Here is a 15,326-nt window from a genome sequence, read left to right as displayed (position 1 = left end):
TAACCCAGTTTACGCGATAAGAGGCTGAAAACAATAACGATGCTTCTCTGGAGCAGACAATGAAAGTCTGAAGTACTTGGGTTAAACTTTAAGTTAGTGGACCTTGGGGAGGAAATGAGTCCTCCTCTAGAGCTTACTAAAGGTTTTTTATGACTTTTCTGGAGCCTGTGTACATTCTCATTCTTTCTGTGGTCTGGTTTCAGGCCAGAGGAGTGTGGAGGAGGATGATGGGGAGCATTTGAAAATATCATTTTCTCAGATCTGAATTTAGCAAAACACATTTTTTAACAAATCTAGTAGACTGAGTGACTGCGTATCTCAGATCAATCTAACATCTGAGACGTGGCCTGGTAGTATTGATTACTTTAAAGTGCACATACAACACAAAGGAAAACAAACCATCCTTTATCACAACTGTAATGAGTGTTTGGCTCACTTGAGGGCGTGCTCTCATTTCATTACATCAGTAACCTCAGCTATGCAGCTCAGGGACAATTCAACTCTGATGTTGTTCTGCAGTCCTTTTCTAAAGCTGCTCGGCAGGGCCATTTACCTTTTTTGACCACTTCTTGTGATCAGCTCTTTCTCTGACTGTTGATTGGGCCATTTACCTTTTTTGACCACTTCTTGTGATCAGCTCTTTCTCTGACTGTTGATTGAATCACTATCCTTATAACAAACCACTGGCCTGAACATTGTGTGTTTATTGAAGTAAGCTTACATGTCAAAAATCCAGTGGTGGAAAATAAATGTACTTTGAGGTTTTGTATATTATGCTACTTTACATACACTACATTAAATAATGAAATATTATTATCCCCTCTTAACCTCTCATATTGTTTCAGTTACATTACAGTTTAAAACCATAAGAAGTACAATGCTCCAATGATTGATGAGCAACAGCAACGATTATAGCAATTTCCAAACAATGATTATAAATAGTATTTTTCACAACTTTGTTTTTTGTCTTCTCTACAGTTTCATTAATCATCTCATGTTTAGACCCATCACATTTATCCTGTGACACATTGAAGTAGGCCCTGACCCTATACGTTGGGAAACAGTGAACTACAGCTAATAAAGTACTTTAAACTCGCTCCACCTTAACCAGCTACAACAGTAAAGTCCTGATTACTCATTGATGCATCGGTAACAATCTAATCATATGATACTGTATCAGTCACATTCCTATCTTACAGAGACAGTAACTCTGAGGTCATTTCCCTGATAATACTGCTTTACTTTATTTATGAAGGGGATGAACACAGAATCTGATCAAACATATATATATACAATAATGTTACTTATCAGTACTGAATAGTGTACTTTATAATACAACATTATATTAGCTCATAAGATATGAGTGGTGGAATGTGAAAGTATTCCAGTACAATTTTTACTTTTACTTTAGTTATTAAGCATACTTTAGACTTTCACCCTACACCACTGCATCTTAGAGAAAAGTATTGCTTTTTTACTTTACTACGTTGATCTTTAGGGTTTTGATCATTTTAACATGTAACAAGTAAGCAGGATAAGATGCAGTAGCATATTATCAATCTAGTACTATACGAAGTATCCACAGATACAACATTAAAAGGATCTTACATAAAAAAACGTGTGGGAAGAACTGATGCTATAATAATATAACTCTTTGAAAGACCATTCTGCTTAATGAAAAGTATACTTTTTATACTTGGAGTTCATTTTGATGATAATACTTCTGTACCTCTCACTTTTTGTGTTCAGGACTGTTGCTTTTTATTTTTAGACTATGTTTTTGAAGGTTTTACTCAGGTCAAGGTTGAGTCCTTTTATCAACATTAGATATTAGACATTGTTAATGTAAATGAAACAACCAACGCTATAAAACATCATAATGTTGCATTTACTGCCACAAGAGAAAGAACCCCTAAAATATTATTTAGGAAATGTTCTTCTGTCTCTCTTTCAAGGTTTTTCTGAGTTTATGTTCAGCGAAATTACACACATTACTCCACTTTCTATCAAACAGTTCCCACCTCCTCCTGCTGTGCAGCGTTTAGACTCAGGTCAATGTCTTCCCTGCATGCCTTGCATACCAGATTTGTTTTTATTTTCTAGAGGATGGGTTGGGAGACGTAAACAACCTAAAGCCGTTTCCACCCGGGGAGTCCAGGCCAGCCGTGAACACACTCTGGACAGAGAGATTCCCACATCTGGTTTCCATCAAGCTTTAAAGTCAAAACCTGATTTTTAAAACTCCAGTGAAGAGTTTTTCCAGTACATGAAAAGAGACTCAAAGGATTGTTGTTCAAGTTTTATTAAACAGCTCCCGTTGTTTATGTTCACTTCTCACATAATTCCCCTGTATTCCCAATTTCCCCTGTGTTGACTGGTTTATGGCTGGGGGTGGATTCGGGGTTGAGAATTAATTATTTTACAACAGCCATAAAGATAAACTGGTAGCAGTAACACCCTGTTGGATGTAAACCAAAGGTAGACGGTTTTCATCCGCAATAACGAATGTCATATGTTGCCCGAAAGAACAGCTGACATTTTAAAAGACTACAGTGTTTTGTAACTCTAAAATGTAAGGTTTTGTATTCACTCCCAAACAGCACACTGAACTTGAACTCATTCCCTACCTGTCAAGTAGACTTTAGGCGCATTAGGCGCATTCACACTGCGGTACTTTTCCCACAAAGGTTCATGTGAACTTAGTTCATGTGAACTCTTTTATCGCGTTCACACCAAAAAGAGCCGGTACTAAAATGTGTTCATGTGAACCTTTTTACCCCCTCGAAAGTCCCTGCTAGAGAGCAGGGACTTTCGAGTGGCTCTTTTGTGAGAAAAGAGCTACATTTCTGATTGGCTGGAAGGATTGCAAACCACGCCCCGCAAAACTCCCAAAAAGTTTTGTGAAGCCGCCATTTTATTATCCTCGCATTAGCATTATTAGCATTAGCATTAGCCCAACGCAGAAACGCAGAGAGACTAACTTATGGCAACACAAAATAAAACATGGGAGTGGAGGAGATGAGGAGGTGTCGGCGTTCTGGCGATTTACTCGGAAGGCTTCAATAGAAGCTGCTGGGAGTCCCAGCAGCTTCTATCCCTAACTCCGGGGACTTCCGGCCGGGGACTTTGGGCGGCAGTATACGCCGTGAAGTGGTTTGCGGCCTGCCAGTAAACCCAAAGCAGAAGAAGAACAAGTGACGTCAGCGGCTTCATTTGCCTAATCCACCCCCAGGGACTTTTTCCAGTGTGAACGCGATCTGTACTTAGTTCATGCGAACTAAAGAGTTCACATGAACTAAGTTCACATGAACCTTTGTGGGAAAAGTACCGCAGTGTGAATGCGCCTATTTAGTAAAAGCACATAATCAGAGTTCATGATATATATAGTAAATAACAGTGTTAGGAAAGCTACTTTAAAACCATAGATTTGCAAGCCACCAACTTTGTCACAAAGGAAGAAGTTGAACTATTCAGCAGAGCTACTCTAAGTAGAAATTCAGTTTGGTTAACTAAAGGTACTTATACTGTATGTGATATATATTGTAGAAAAGTCTTAAACAAAAGAGTCACAAGCCAAATTAAAATGGTATTTCATTGTTCTGTTTTCTTTGTGCCACCATGTTCACGTCTGAGATATAACCTCAATACCACTAAAGAAATAAGGATCACATTGTATTACTTACTTTAAATAACAAAGTTGTTGTTTACTTGTGAGTATTGTAACATCTGACTTTCACGATCTTAATAACTAAAACAGTCTTCACATAAGGTCATCCAGGTACACAAAGGTCAAGTGTCTTGGGATGGCTAATGCATGAAAGAAAACGTGGTCTGTTTGGTCAAAAGGGGGTTATTACAGTGGAAAATAAAATAAAAAGCATTCCTTTCGAACCCAAAATAAAAGATTGGAAACAACTAAAAGGCAAAACATTTCTAATCGACTATTGAATCACTGTTATCATTGATGAAAATATAAAAGTGGTTGAACTACCAGCAAGCTACTGCAAAATTCCGTTTCCTCCCTATAACAACAACTCCCCAACCCTTGTAAATAAATAGTAAGTTCACAACCACAATAGCAACTCTGTGAGGCAATACTTAAGCACAGTGTTGAAATGAGCTACATCCCAACATGACATCTTAGTTTTAACATGCTAACCTTTGCTAACTAACACAGAGCACAGCTGAGGCTGATGGGAACGTAATTCGTTTTGCAGATCTGTACAGGACTAATTGAAATGTTGGCCTTTGATTCAAGGGAACGTGATTCTGTCCCAAATGTCATGGCAACACACCACTCAACATGAAAACTTCACAGATCACTTCTTATAGGAAATTATTCACAGGGCCCTTTAGTCTATGTTCTGATCATTTAAACTGCTCTCTTTCCAGCCTTGGGGAAGCGGTTTCTACCAGTTTGATGAGGCTGGACTTTCTTTGTGCTTGGGTTTCAACCACAGCTCTCTCTTAGACATAAAGATAAAACAATCTATTTTTCAGACAGTAACAGGACAGTGTGACCCGGCCAGGGACAGGACTTGCAGCATCTTGTAATGTAATGTTGATTATGCTTCTAAGAGCAGGGGAAGAGAAGAGTTGGTTTGGGCAGAAAGTACTGTCACAACTGTGAGTAATTCTGTCAACATTGTCAATTCTCCGGCCAATACCTGACGTCAATTTGCATTTCTCCCGTGTACTCATTGTGTTTTCAGTTCAATGCTCCAAGAATTGTAACACAACATCCATCAATCAATTACAGTTCATCAGTGCCTTACAAAAATACCATGAAAGCTAAGGAATGGTCATTTATGGCTCATCCCTTATTTTAAATGTAAATTATTGAATCATGATCCCATGACAACCGTAATTGAAGTAAAGTTGAGTAAATACAATTAAAAGCTTAGTTTAGGGTGCCATTATTGACAAAAGTAACAAAATCTGTGAACAATTGTAAAATAATTATAAATTAATCAGGGTATGTTAAAACAAAAATGAAATCAACAGGGATAAAACAGGACAGTCTTTCAGTTGTCTTATCTCTTATCATATATTTTGCAGCTGATATGGCAATAACAAAGTTTGGCCTCAACGTCATCGTGGTGATGCTGTTCTCAATAATTGAGCGTTTTATTTAATCACTATGATAAGATGCACTCTGGTGTTGGACAGTCAGCAGAGGGACTTTGCTTTTGTTTGCCCAGGTGGCAGACGAGCAGCAAGGGTCGGCGCTGTGATCCCCTCGCTGTCCCAAACATCCAATAATGTTTTGTTGCTTTATCTTGTCCAATCAGATTCACAGGAGGACGGCGCTGCATCAGCATGTGTGACTATAAGAGGTGTGGGAGTCCAGCAGGAAGGCACCATCCGGTCCAGTTTTCTCCTGCAGTACAGGTGAGTCTGAATCTGTTCATATCATTTGCTTATGGGCTTTAACTACTGAGACAAGTCCACAAACTTAAGACTGAAATGTAACGCTTTGAAAGTCAAATGTGCCGTGTCTCTTAGAGATTTGAAGAGAGAGCAGGTGTTAATAATGACGATAGGATGGGGTGAATTTGAACTAAAGAAAGACATGTCTTAAAATAGCTAAATATGGGTAGCATTTGCTCCTGAAGTCTTCAATGTCAAACGTTGATATAAAGTTATGGCATGATCCATTTCAATCTATTTCTTTGAATTTAGTTGATTCAGTTGTATTAGTTTGTGAAAAAATGTTTTATGTTGGTTTAGAGTTCTCATCTACAACAGCTGTTTTTAAGAAACAAACCTGTTTCTCTATTTTGATACTCATCATTTTGATATTTTGATACTGATCATGTTTGACTCTATATCAGGGTAGTATAAAGTATACTATGGTTAACATGAGTAAAATCATCTAAACGTCTTCTGTTCAGTTAACAACCAAATTCTGAAACTCCTTTGTTAATTTGCAAAAAAAATGTTGGTTCTGAAGTACTTGCTTTTGTTATCTAAAATTACATTCGATATTTCATTGATGTTTAACTTAACTGTGACAATAGTATGGAATCAGGCCAAGTATGGCCAATCAGATTTTAAGCTTAATTAAAAGTTTTAAATAATAAATAAATGACCCAAAGTAGTATTCACCACTGAGGTGTGAGAAGCATAGTGTAAGAGAAGAGGAAAAACTATGCGATAACTTGGTTAAAAAAATGAATTTTAGGCACTTTAAATTGGGTGAATAAATGTGGGCTACAACGGTATGAAAATATTCTTTCTCCGTAAACATATCTTATTCTAAATTCACAACAGATGTATTAATACTAAATAAATCTTGTTTTGTTGCTCCAAAACATGAAGGTTAACTTTGTGACCTTGGGAACACATTGTTGTGGTAAATTACTCCAAAGTCAAGGTTCACCTATTAGTGTTGACAGGACATCCCTGATAAGCCAGATCAAGTTTACAAGTTGACATGTGGGCGTTTGGACAAACTAGAAAATATTTATTTTATTACCAGAAGACTGACTGATTCCTGGAAAATGTGAGAACTTTCATCAGTGAGTCATCTGATTGAGAAACAAATATCGATTCAACTTCAGAAAACAATTTAATGACTCATCTTGATGCTTTTTTCTATTTTATCATGTTTTATCAAACCACTGTAAAGCGTCTTTGAAATTAAATGTATTATTATTATTTTCATTTTGGTTTTATTGCAAAAACAGAAATAATAGAGAGAGGAACACACAGCACTCTGGCCCCAGGTAATATCAAACATGGATAATAATTGAGTATATTTGTTTTTGTAGGTCTCCTCCACTCAGCAGCCATGAAATTCTCCCTCATCGCAGCCGTTGTTCTGCTTGCTCTTGCACAAGGTATGATCTTTACATTTTACTTTCTTCAAATTTGACAGTGCATGTATTCTGTTGGGCAGAAAAACATTCTTAACATTGACTTTCCTTAAACCCACAGGAAGCTTTGCCCAAGATGCTGTCGATCTTGAAAAGCTCGGTCAGTACCTTGAGGACATGAAGAACAAGATGGTTCAGGACCTGACCGAGATCATACACACCCACGACCTGGCCAACCAGGCTACGTGAGTACAGGCAGACATCCAAATAAATCAGAGTTCAGTCACTCCTCAGAGGGCTGAACATCTACTGGCTGTCATGCAGCTTTAGTAAATCACTTTGGAGATTAAGATTATTGCTACATTAATATGTAATACATTACAATATATGATGACATAAGGTATTATTTGAATGTACACTTAGACAGATTAGAAAGTACTAAAACAACGACATGCCGTTAGTAATGCAGTGTAATTCATTGTATACTATAAATACATGCATCCGACAGATATAAACAACTGAAGTATTTACACTATGAACAGTATAAGGAGGTATAAACAAGTGCTGAAGACAAATATATCTCCAATTATAATCCAGTGAAATAATATAATTCTGAAATGTTGTATAAGGAGTACTTAAGTATATATTGATGCATGTCTTTTTTACTTTTATTTCTCCTACTTTTTCCACCACTGAATAAATCATAATTTTTAACTTTCAATTTTAGGGTGCATATATAAATATCTACTGCCAAGTAATTAGAGCTTTATATATAAAGTAAAAAGCACCACAAATGCATTATACAATTCAGATAAAATATTGCAAATACTCATAAAGGACACAATAATTGTATATAAGTACAGCACTTATTTATTTAACCAGTTGTGTAATATGCAGGTCAGATTGTTTTTTGTATTCTAGTATGTATGCTTTTGTCTCATGGTGCTCATGTTGTACCCCACAGGAGCTTCTTGAATGAGAAGAAGACTCAGCTGGAGCCCCTGGTGGCTCAAATCCAGGAGCAGCTGCAGACCGTGGCCTCCAACGCCGAGGCCCAGATCAAGCCCCTGGCCGCCAACGTGCAGGCTCAGTTCCAGCCCCAGATCGATAGCTTCCAGCAGCGGGTGGAGGCCATCATCCAGCAGCTGACCAGGCCTGCCGCACCCATCGCCAACTAACTGATCAGTGCTCCTTAAAGATGCAGATGTGCCACACCGCCACCGTGCATTGGATGCAGGCAGAAATACAAGTGTTTCAGTGATCGTTGACATTATCATCTGTCCCAAAGCACAATAAAATCTTGAAACGCAACTGCACTTTGTCCACTTCATTATTGTGTGTGTGTATGATGGGTGCGTGTTTAAAGACCACTTTAGCATCTAGTATAATTGGAGTTGTGAATATGCCAACATTTCCAGCATTGGCTCAGTAGGGGCTGTGGACTGTGAGCCATAGGGTTGTCGGTTCAATTCCCCGATCAGACCTAAATATGGAGTGTGGACTGCTACTTGCAGAGGTCCCAGTTCACCTCCTGGGGTGCCCTTGAGCAAAGCCCCCCCCCCCCAACTCTTAGTACTGGGATGGGTTAAATGCAGAGACCAAACGGGGTTTCATCCTCCAATTCTATTGAAACTCTTACCAGGAATGGCAAATGTAAATATATTTCACGCCTGGCGTATGGTATCTTTCTGTAGTTTCACATCAGAAGGATGACAAACACACTGAATATTTTTCCAAGATTTATTGAAGCAAGCAAAGGTCATAAGACATTTCACAATAAAAGGCTTCTAAAGCCCACACATCCAAACATTTAAAAGGGATAAAATGGCAGAAAGGAATGATTCAATGTCACAGAATTCTCTTCTAAAACCCTCCATGAACTGGTAGTTTTTGATTTTAACTTTTTCCATTTTTTGTTTATTTTCTCATTTTAACTCAACAAACCAGGCCTGGTGTTTGTTCATCTAGGCCTGGTTGGAGACTTGTTACCATAGGCATTTTTTATTATATCATTTCACTTATTTTTACTTTGTTTTGTGTATTTTCATTTTTTTCATTGTTTATTTATTTTGTCCATCGGTGAAGCTAGTCTCAAGATGTCCAACACCTGTGAAAACACAAAAATACAATCAGTGATACGTATAACTCCATAACTCGTCAAGTACACAAGTGACAGAAATGAGAGATGAGAAGTCATATCCTTCTCTGGAAAGGTAGTCATACCATGGTTTTAGGCAGTAGCGACTCCAGCTGGGGTTGGCACAGGCTTCTGGGTGGCTTCCTTAGCCTGGTGGGCCTGAAGCACAGCCACCGCCTCATCCACCTGCAAAGATAAGGTTGTAGATTGTTAGCAAAACATCATGGGGCCATCTCTAAAGTGCTGCGTTTGCCACAAGATCTTTCCTGCATCTTAAAAAGTGCAAACTAGGCAAGATGCATTCTTAAACTTAATAAACTCATCCTTTGGTGGAAATGTTCCTCAAGTTCTTACCTTTGAGCGGAGAGACTCTGGGGACTCCAGCATGTGGAGCAGCTCTGAGTTGTCAATTTCCAGCAACATGCCGGTGATCTTCCCGGCCAAACCTAGGTGCATGTTCTGGATCATTGGGAACAAACGCTCACCTAGAGGTGTGACAGACAATGAGGATTTAATACAGAGGAAACTACTCACCAAGGACCCGTTAAGAGAGACAACACGTAAAATACATGTTATATACATACGTATTTAATACAGCGAAGAAGGTAAAGTGGGGGATAGAGTCAAAGATGGAAGAATAAGGACAGAGAGCTGAAGGCAGGCTAACATAGTATGTGTTTGTGTAGAGCTGTTGGTGACACTTACCCAGCATCTGCTTCTGCTCCTGCGGGGGAGCGGCGGCCAGCATGGAGGATGTCAGAGGCTCCTGTCCCTGAACATGGACAGCAGGCTGATGGGAGGGATTAAAAGTCAGATAAACAAAAACATTTGGGTCCATACTGAACTTTTTCTAATGTGCAGGGATGCACGGGTCAGTCAGTGTGGCCTTTTGAAAAATGTGCATTCGTACCTGCTGCATGGCAACTTGTTGCTGCGCAGGCATGTGCTGCTGGGGATTGCGGACTCCTGGAGCATATTTGTACTGAGGGACTCCGCGCACAGGAACTGCGGCTGCAGCAGCTGGCCGGGGGCCCATGGGCTGAGCTACAGCAAGAGGGACAGAAAAATAACGCATAAGACAAAAGCAGCAGCCATACAGGTAAGCTTTATTTTGTGTTTAGTTGGATGGAATATTGACTTGGTATAGGTGACCTACCAACACGCTGGGTGGACATCATGCGGGGCATCTGGGAGGATGGCCGCATGGCACCGAAGGTCTGAGGGCGTGGTGCTGAGGGACGCATCGCACCTGGCATGTTCTGGAAATCTATGAGCACAAAAGCACAATGGTATCATTCACGAGACAAACAACTTATTTTGTTACAGTGAATACACACAATGAACGGACATGTGAGGAAGTGTGAGATACTTACGTTGTGGCCGGACCCCTTGTGTGGCCCAGCGGGGACTTGGGCGGATCTGGGCCATCTGCCCAGCAGCTGGGTAGTAAGCAGCACGGTTCTGGGCCTGAGGTATGGCTGCCATGAAATAGCCAGACGGCGGGGCTGGCTGGTAGGGATTGATGACTGGGTTTGGCACTGCGCGCACAGTGGCCATGCGCTGCATGTACTGGTTGGTCAGGTGAGCTTGACGCTCCTCTTTCCGCTGTGCCAGGGCAACATACAATGGCTTGGTGGCTACGATGCGTCCATTCATTTCTGTCACCGCTTTGGTAGCCTCCTCCGGGGACGAGAAGCAGACAAAGCCAAAACCTTTGCTGCGTCCGCCTTCCATCATGACCTGAGTGTCAAAAAAAGAAAGAAAAGATGAGTGAAATTGGACACTGGTAAATCTATAAATGATATAGTATAAGCCAATAGCTGAGGCATTACCTTGGCACTGGTTATTGTGCCAAACGGTGTGAACTCCTTTCGCAGACGTTCATCGTCAAGTCCATCATCAAGGTTCTTCACGTACAGATTGACACCCTGAAAAAAAGACAAAGTAGTTTCAACTTTGGGATTTATTTTGAGAATATGACTCATTACAAAAGCTTTATCTAATGCCAATGGACTGAAAGACATTTTTGTACTGTTTATATAAAAAAGGTATTTGTCTGTAATACATATTTATCCCCAAAATCCATGGTGAAGAAATGTGGGGCCCATGAACTACAGTCACTGTTGCAGCTGTTTTGGCCAGTGCAACCTACTAATGAGAGAGCACCGAATTTGACAAAGCTGCATTCTTTCAACAAGCTTGACCAAACAATATTACAGAAGGGATTTATAAGAAGCAGCTTTGACTAAAATGCATAATTTGAAAAGGAAACGGACCTGGTAGCGAGTCATGCGGTCTTGTTTCATTTGCTCGAACTTGCGCTTGAGCTCTGTCTGTCGCTCCATCTTTTTCTGGGCACGGCCAACGTAGATGAGCTTGCCATTATACTCTTTCCCGTTCATCTCATCCACTGCCTGTGAAAAAACAAGAAAACTTAGTCAACTCTGTTAAAACTATCGTTCGCATGCATGTATATATCGAGGGAGTCGGCACAACTCTTACCTGCTGGGCGTCCTCATGCCTGTCAAAGCTGACAAACCCGAAGCCTCGAGATTTTCCGCTCTCATCTGTCATGACTCGGATACTCATGGCTTGCCCTAGACAACAGAGAAAATATCTTTAAGGACTATAAAGTTGCCCCATGTTATACTGCAGAGGATAAAAATACTGTATTAATTTGAACAGGAATCAACATTTTGAAACATGGACACCCTGACTGACCGTATTTACTGAAGACGTCCCTCAGCTTCTCCTCATCCATGTCTTCACCAAAGTTCTTAACATAGACGTTTGTAAACTCTCTTGCGCGGGCACCCAACTCAGCCTCGCGCTCTTTGCGGGATTTGAAACGGCCCACGAATCTGCAAATGGACATTTAGCAACATATTAAAACACTTGCACTACAGTAATAAGACAAAATATTAATGCAAATTGCATACGTTAAGCATCATAATTCGTTTTTTATTGCGCCTTAATCTGCCAAGCCTATGTATTGACTCACTTCTGCAAAGAATTCCCGACTGAAACTGCTCAAGCATCATTCATTGAACAAAGACAAAAGTTTCCCCATTTCATACATTAGTATGCACGACGGTTTTAAATGTGTTAAACCTTAACTTACACTTTTCGATCATTGAGGAGCATGCCATTCATTTTCTCAATGGCTCGTTCAGCTGCCTCTTGAGTCTCAAAATGCACAAACCCGTAGCCTTTAGAGCCATTCTCGTCACAAACCACCTTAGAGAAAGAAAACACATGCTGTTTTTAAAATCCACACACGCATGCAGTAAATTCAACCTCAAATAGTTATTCGACCACACTTCAAATATTAGATTTTTATATAATACTGTCTTTTCATGTGGCATGCCTTGTATTCAGGAACAAGTAAATCATTTAGTCAACAATTGATTAACAGTAAATGACTGTTGCTGTTATACATCTCAATTGTTTCCACAATGTTGCATGAATTTGGTTCGTAGCTTTGTTGCTATGGGAAAATATATAAAGTTGATCTAATATTAATCTACATACAAATGTAGTGCTCGGTTGATGGGCAGAAGGCAACAGAAACTGACTGTTGAGGGGTAAAAAGTGGGGGGCAAGTATTTTACAATGAAAAAAACTCCAGTACATTTACATAGCACACATGCAAATGACCACTTTGGCATAACAATGACTTCTGCGTGAGCACCCCCGTATTTCAGGTTGGAAACAAAAAGGGGAGTCGGTCACTTGTCCTTTACCTTGCATGACAAGATGTTGCCGAAAGCAGAGAAGGTGTCGTATAGAGCCTTGTTGTCGATAGACTTGTCAAGATTCTTGATGAAGATGTTTCCCACACCGCTCTTTCTCAGTGACGGATCGCGCTGCGACCACATGATGCGCACAGGCCGCCCCTTGATCACGTCAAAGTTCATGGTGTCCAGTGCACGCTCGGCTGAGGGGAGAAGCACAATTAGCACGTGTTACATTATTCAGTACATCTAAGGGGGTTTCAAATAAAAACATTCTATGTTAATGATCATTTCATTGTTTGGTCAAGTGTAAAAATCTTTTCCTTTAGAAATAAATTGGTTTTTTTGTTCATCGACAGACAATAACCGTTAGTTGAGGATCAATTAAAAATTAACAAGATATGTTTATTTAATATGCATTAGAAAGGGCTAGATCTACAGTCACCACCCTAATACTTCCTGTATTAAAAAGGGTTGTTGTGCAAAAGCCTCCACAGATTATATTTCAGAAAATCTAAATAAACTATGCACCACCCACATAGACTGCAATACCCATAATTTGCAATAACACTGGAATCTACCCTGGTGCATTTTACACTTTATTATTTGACAATTTCATATGGTCACTTTATAAATCAAATGTGCTGCTACTTTTTGACTATGGTGAACTTATCTGCAATTAGTTTTTTAAGCCTCCCTTTTTTTTTTAAACAACTACGAAGTATTTTGTTCTTCCCTTTATCTGCACTATACTTCTGCTGTTTTAATGCCGGGGCAAATTAATTAATTCTGAAGAATTAGGCAAAGCAATGCTCATAACCGGGGAATGCATCGATTTTAGAGGGTGTGCCGGTCTGAAATTCTAACAACTAACCGACAACGTTTGAAATAGAGTTGAATTTTCATACCACAACAAAGCTAACCGGTTAGCATTCAGGGAGGATTAAATAAACGGTTTAGGCAGCACTTTAGGCCTAACAGTTTGGGTGTCGTCCTTACAAAACAGAGATAAAGAGGCATTTCGTTTTCAGCAGCACGCTGCTACATTACTATGGTGGACAGGGCCGGGTTCTTCTCTGCTACGCCACTGCTGGGAGGTTCACATGAGGAGACCCTGCCTATACCGACAACATGTCGGCCGCAGTCACGTGTAGCAAAAAAAAAAAAAAGGAGGCTAGCTCTCGCTTATCACCGCATGGCATGTTAAAACAGACATTTTTTCACACATTTTACTCGGCATTTTAATAAATTACTCACCGTCCGCTGGCTGTTGGAAGTTGACATAGGCGTATCCAAGGGACCGCCGGGTTATCATGTCCCTGCAGACCCTGATGGATAGGATAGCTCCGGCTGGGCTAAATTTCTCGTACAGCATGGCCTCGGTCACATCTTGGTGCAGATCCCCGACATACAGGGATGCCATGGGGTAGCTGGGAGCGCTGGGGTTCATGGTCTAGCGGAGTTCTTTTGGACGAAGACTGATTTTTGTAGATGTTATAACCGGACAAAAGTTTTTGTCGTCTGTTCGAACGTGTGGTTCTCCAACGGTCGCTATAAGTCACGTCAGTTAAGCAGAATGCTGATGGTAGACGTTTACAACCGTTGGCGTGTTACGGCTTTTGAGTAAACAAAATACGTTTAAAATCGAACTATGTCCGCTTCTTAATGAATTTAAACTGTAACTCAATGCGACACGCGATGTTAAAAGCGAATAAACGTGACTTAAGGCCTCGCTTCGGAGCTGGTACGACGTCGACTGAAACAAAAATGTCTTCGGTTTAAACGTTAGCTAGCTCGATCTTATACGTTACCGTCCAATGCGCAGGGTCTACTCCAGCTTCACCGTTGTTACAAAAAGAAATAAAAATGATTTTTTGTATATTTTATGTTTTGAGTTTTTTTTGTTTTTTTTTTATTTTTTATAGAACGTGTGCCGAGCGGGCTCAGGAGCACACACGCACTCACACAGCGCTAACAGCCGGGGTAGAGGGGGAGGACACACCGGGAAGAGTTTATATATATACCAGAGGACGCGTCACCGCAACGGACCAATCATGTTCCAGTATATTTGTAAAACAAGTTAACAAGGGGGCGTGAACCACAACTGTACGCATGATGATGAAATCAAGTAAAAACGAATTGTTAAAGGGTGAAATTGACTTATTGTGTTGACCACAATAGGCCATTGTTCAGTGGTGCTGCATGGGGACGACGTGAAACCCCCTGCATTTGAGAGGATCGACAGGCGAAACTAAATCCCCGCTAGACAGTAGGCTACAGTCAGGATGTAATGGGCCTGTCGTGCCTTATGAGATTTTTACCGCAACACGGTATTCCGCATTTGATACCTAACGTGTGCATGGGCATTTAACAAATATGATATCGTGCAAGACTACATCACATGATTTCCAAGCATATATAACATTGCTTTTGTCTCTGACACCATCATCCACCACGTGTGACAAACTATTTCCTGCAATTTCATGCTTGGACATTTATATTCCTTTTTTACATGATCCTATACAATGCCACACCATGTGTGTATTATTGAGTACACCTATTATGTGCAAATAAGAGTCATGTGTGAAAGGTGTATTTCATATCCATGTAGTTGAAAGGTTTACCTATATGAATAGC

The 15,326-nt window shown here is 40.2% G+C and overlaps 2 protein-coding genes and 1 non-coding gene across 3 annotated transcripts; 1 reads left to right on the top strand and 2 right to left on the bottom strand.

The window, feature by feature from the left end:
- Window positions 1–5,304: 5,304 nt before the first annotated feature.
- On the top strand, window positions 5,305–8,129 carry afp4 (antifreeze protein type IV). Its single transcript, XM_034200896.1, has 4 exons — window positions 5,305–5,391; window positions 6,774–6,842; window positions 6,940–7,063; window positions 7,783–8,129. Exons 2-4 carry the CDS (start codon window positions 6,794–6,796, stop codon window positions 7,994–7,996), a joined length of 387 nt encoding a protein of 128 aa, XP_034056787.1. The 5' UTR covers window positions 5,305–5,391; window positions 6,774–6,793; the 3' UTR covers window positions 7,997–8,129.
- A 415-nt stretch (window positions 8,130–8,544) lies between these two features.
- Window positions 8,545–14,689, bottom strand: pabpc1b (poly A binding protein, cytoplasmic 1 b). Its single transcript, XM_034200895.1, has 14 exons — window positions 13,947–14,689; window positions 12,699–12,892; window positions 12,077–12,192; window positions 11,677–11,816; window positions 11,458–11,552; window positions 11,232–11,369; window positions 10,788–10,883; window positions 10,329–10,695; window positions 10,112–10,222; window positions 9,866–9,999; window positions 9,661–9,745; window positions 9,310–9,440; window positions 9,042–9,141; window positions 8,545–8,925 (listed from the first exon to the last, which is right to left on the bottom strand). The coding sequence occupies exons 1-13, from the start codon at window positions 14,137–14,139 to the stop codon at window positions 9,049–9,051; spliced, it is 1,893 nt and encodes a 630-aa protein (XP_034056786.1). The 5' UTR covers window positions 14,140–14,689; the 3' UTR covers window positions 8,545–8,925; window positions 9,042–9,048.
- Window positions 11,006–11,140, bottom strand: LOC117536192. Its single transcript, XR_004567512.1, has one exon. It is a non-coding gene; the product is annotated as a small nucleolar RNA SNORA5 (small nucleolar RNA).
- Window positions 14,690–15,326: the final 637 nt, after the last annotated feature.

This window comes from Gymnodraco acuticeps, unplaced genomic scaffold, assembly GCF_902827175.1.
Source record: "Gymnodraco acuticeps unplaced genomic scaffold, fGymAcu1.1, whole genome shotgun sequence".
Classification (NCBI taxonomy): Eukaryota; Metazoa; Chordata; class Actinopteri; order Perciformes; family Bathydraconidae; genus Gymnodraco; species Gymnodraco acuticeps.
Note: the sequence above shows the minus strand (reverse complement) of the source record. Positions and strands in the feature narration are given on the sequence as shown.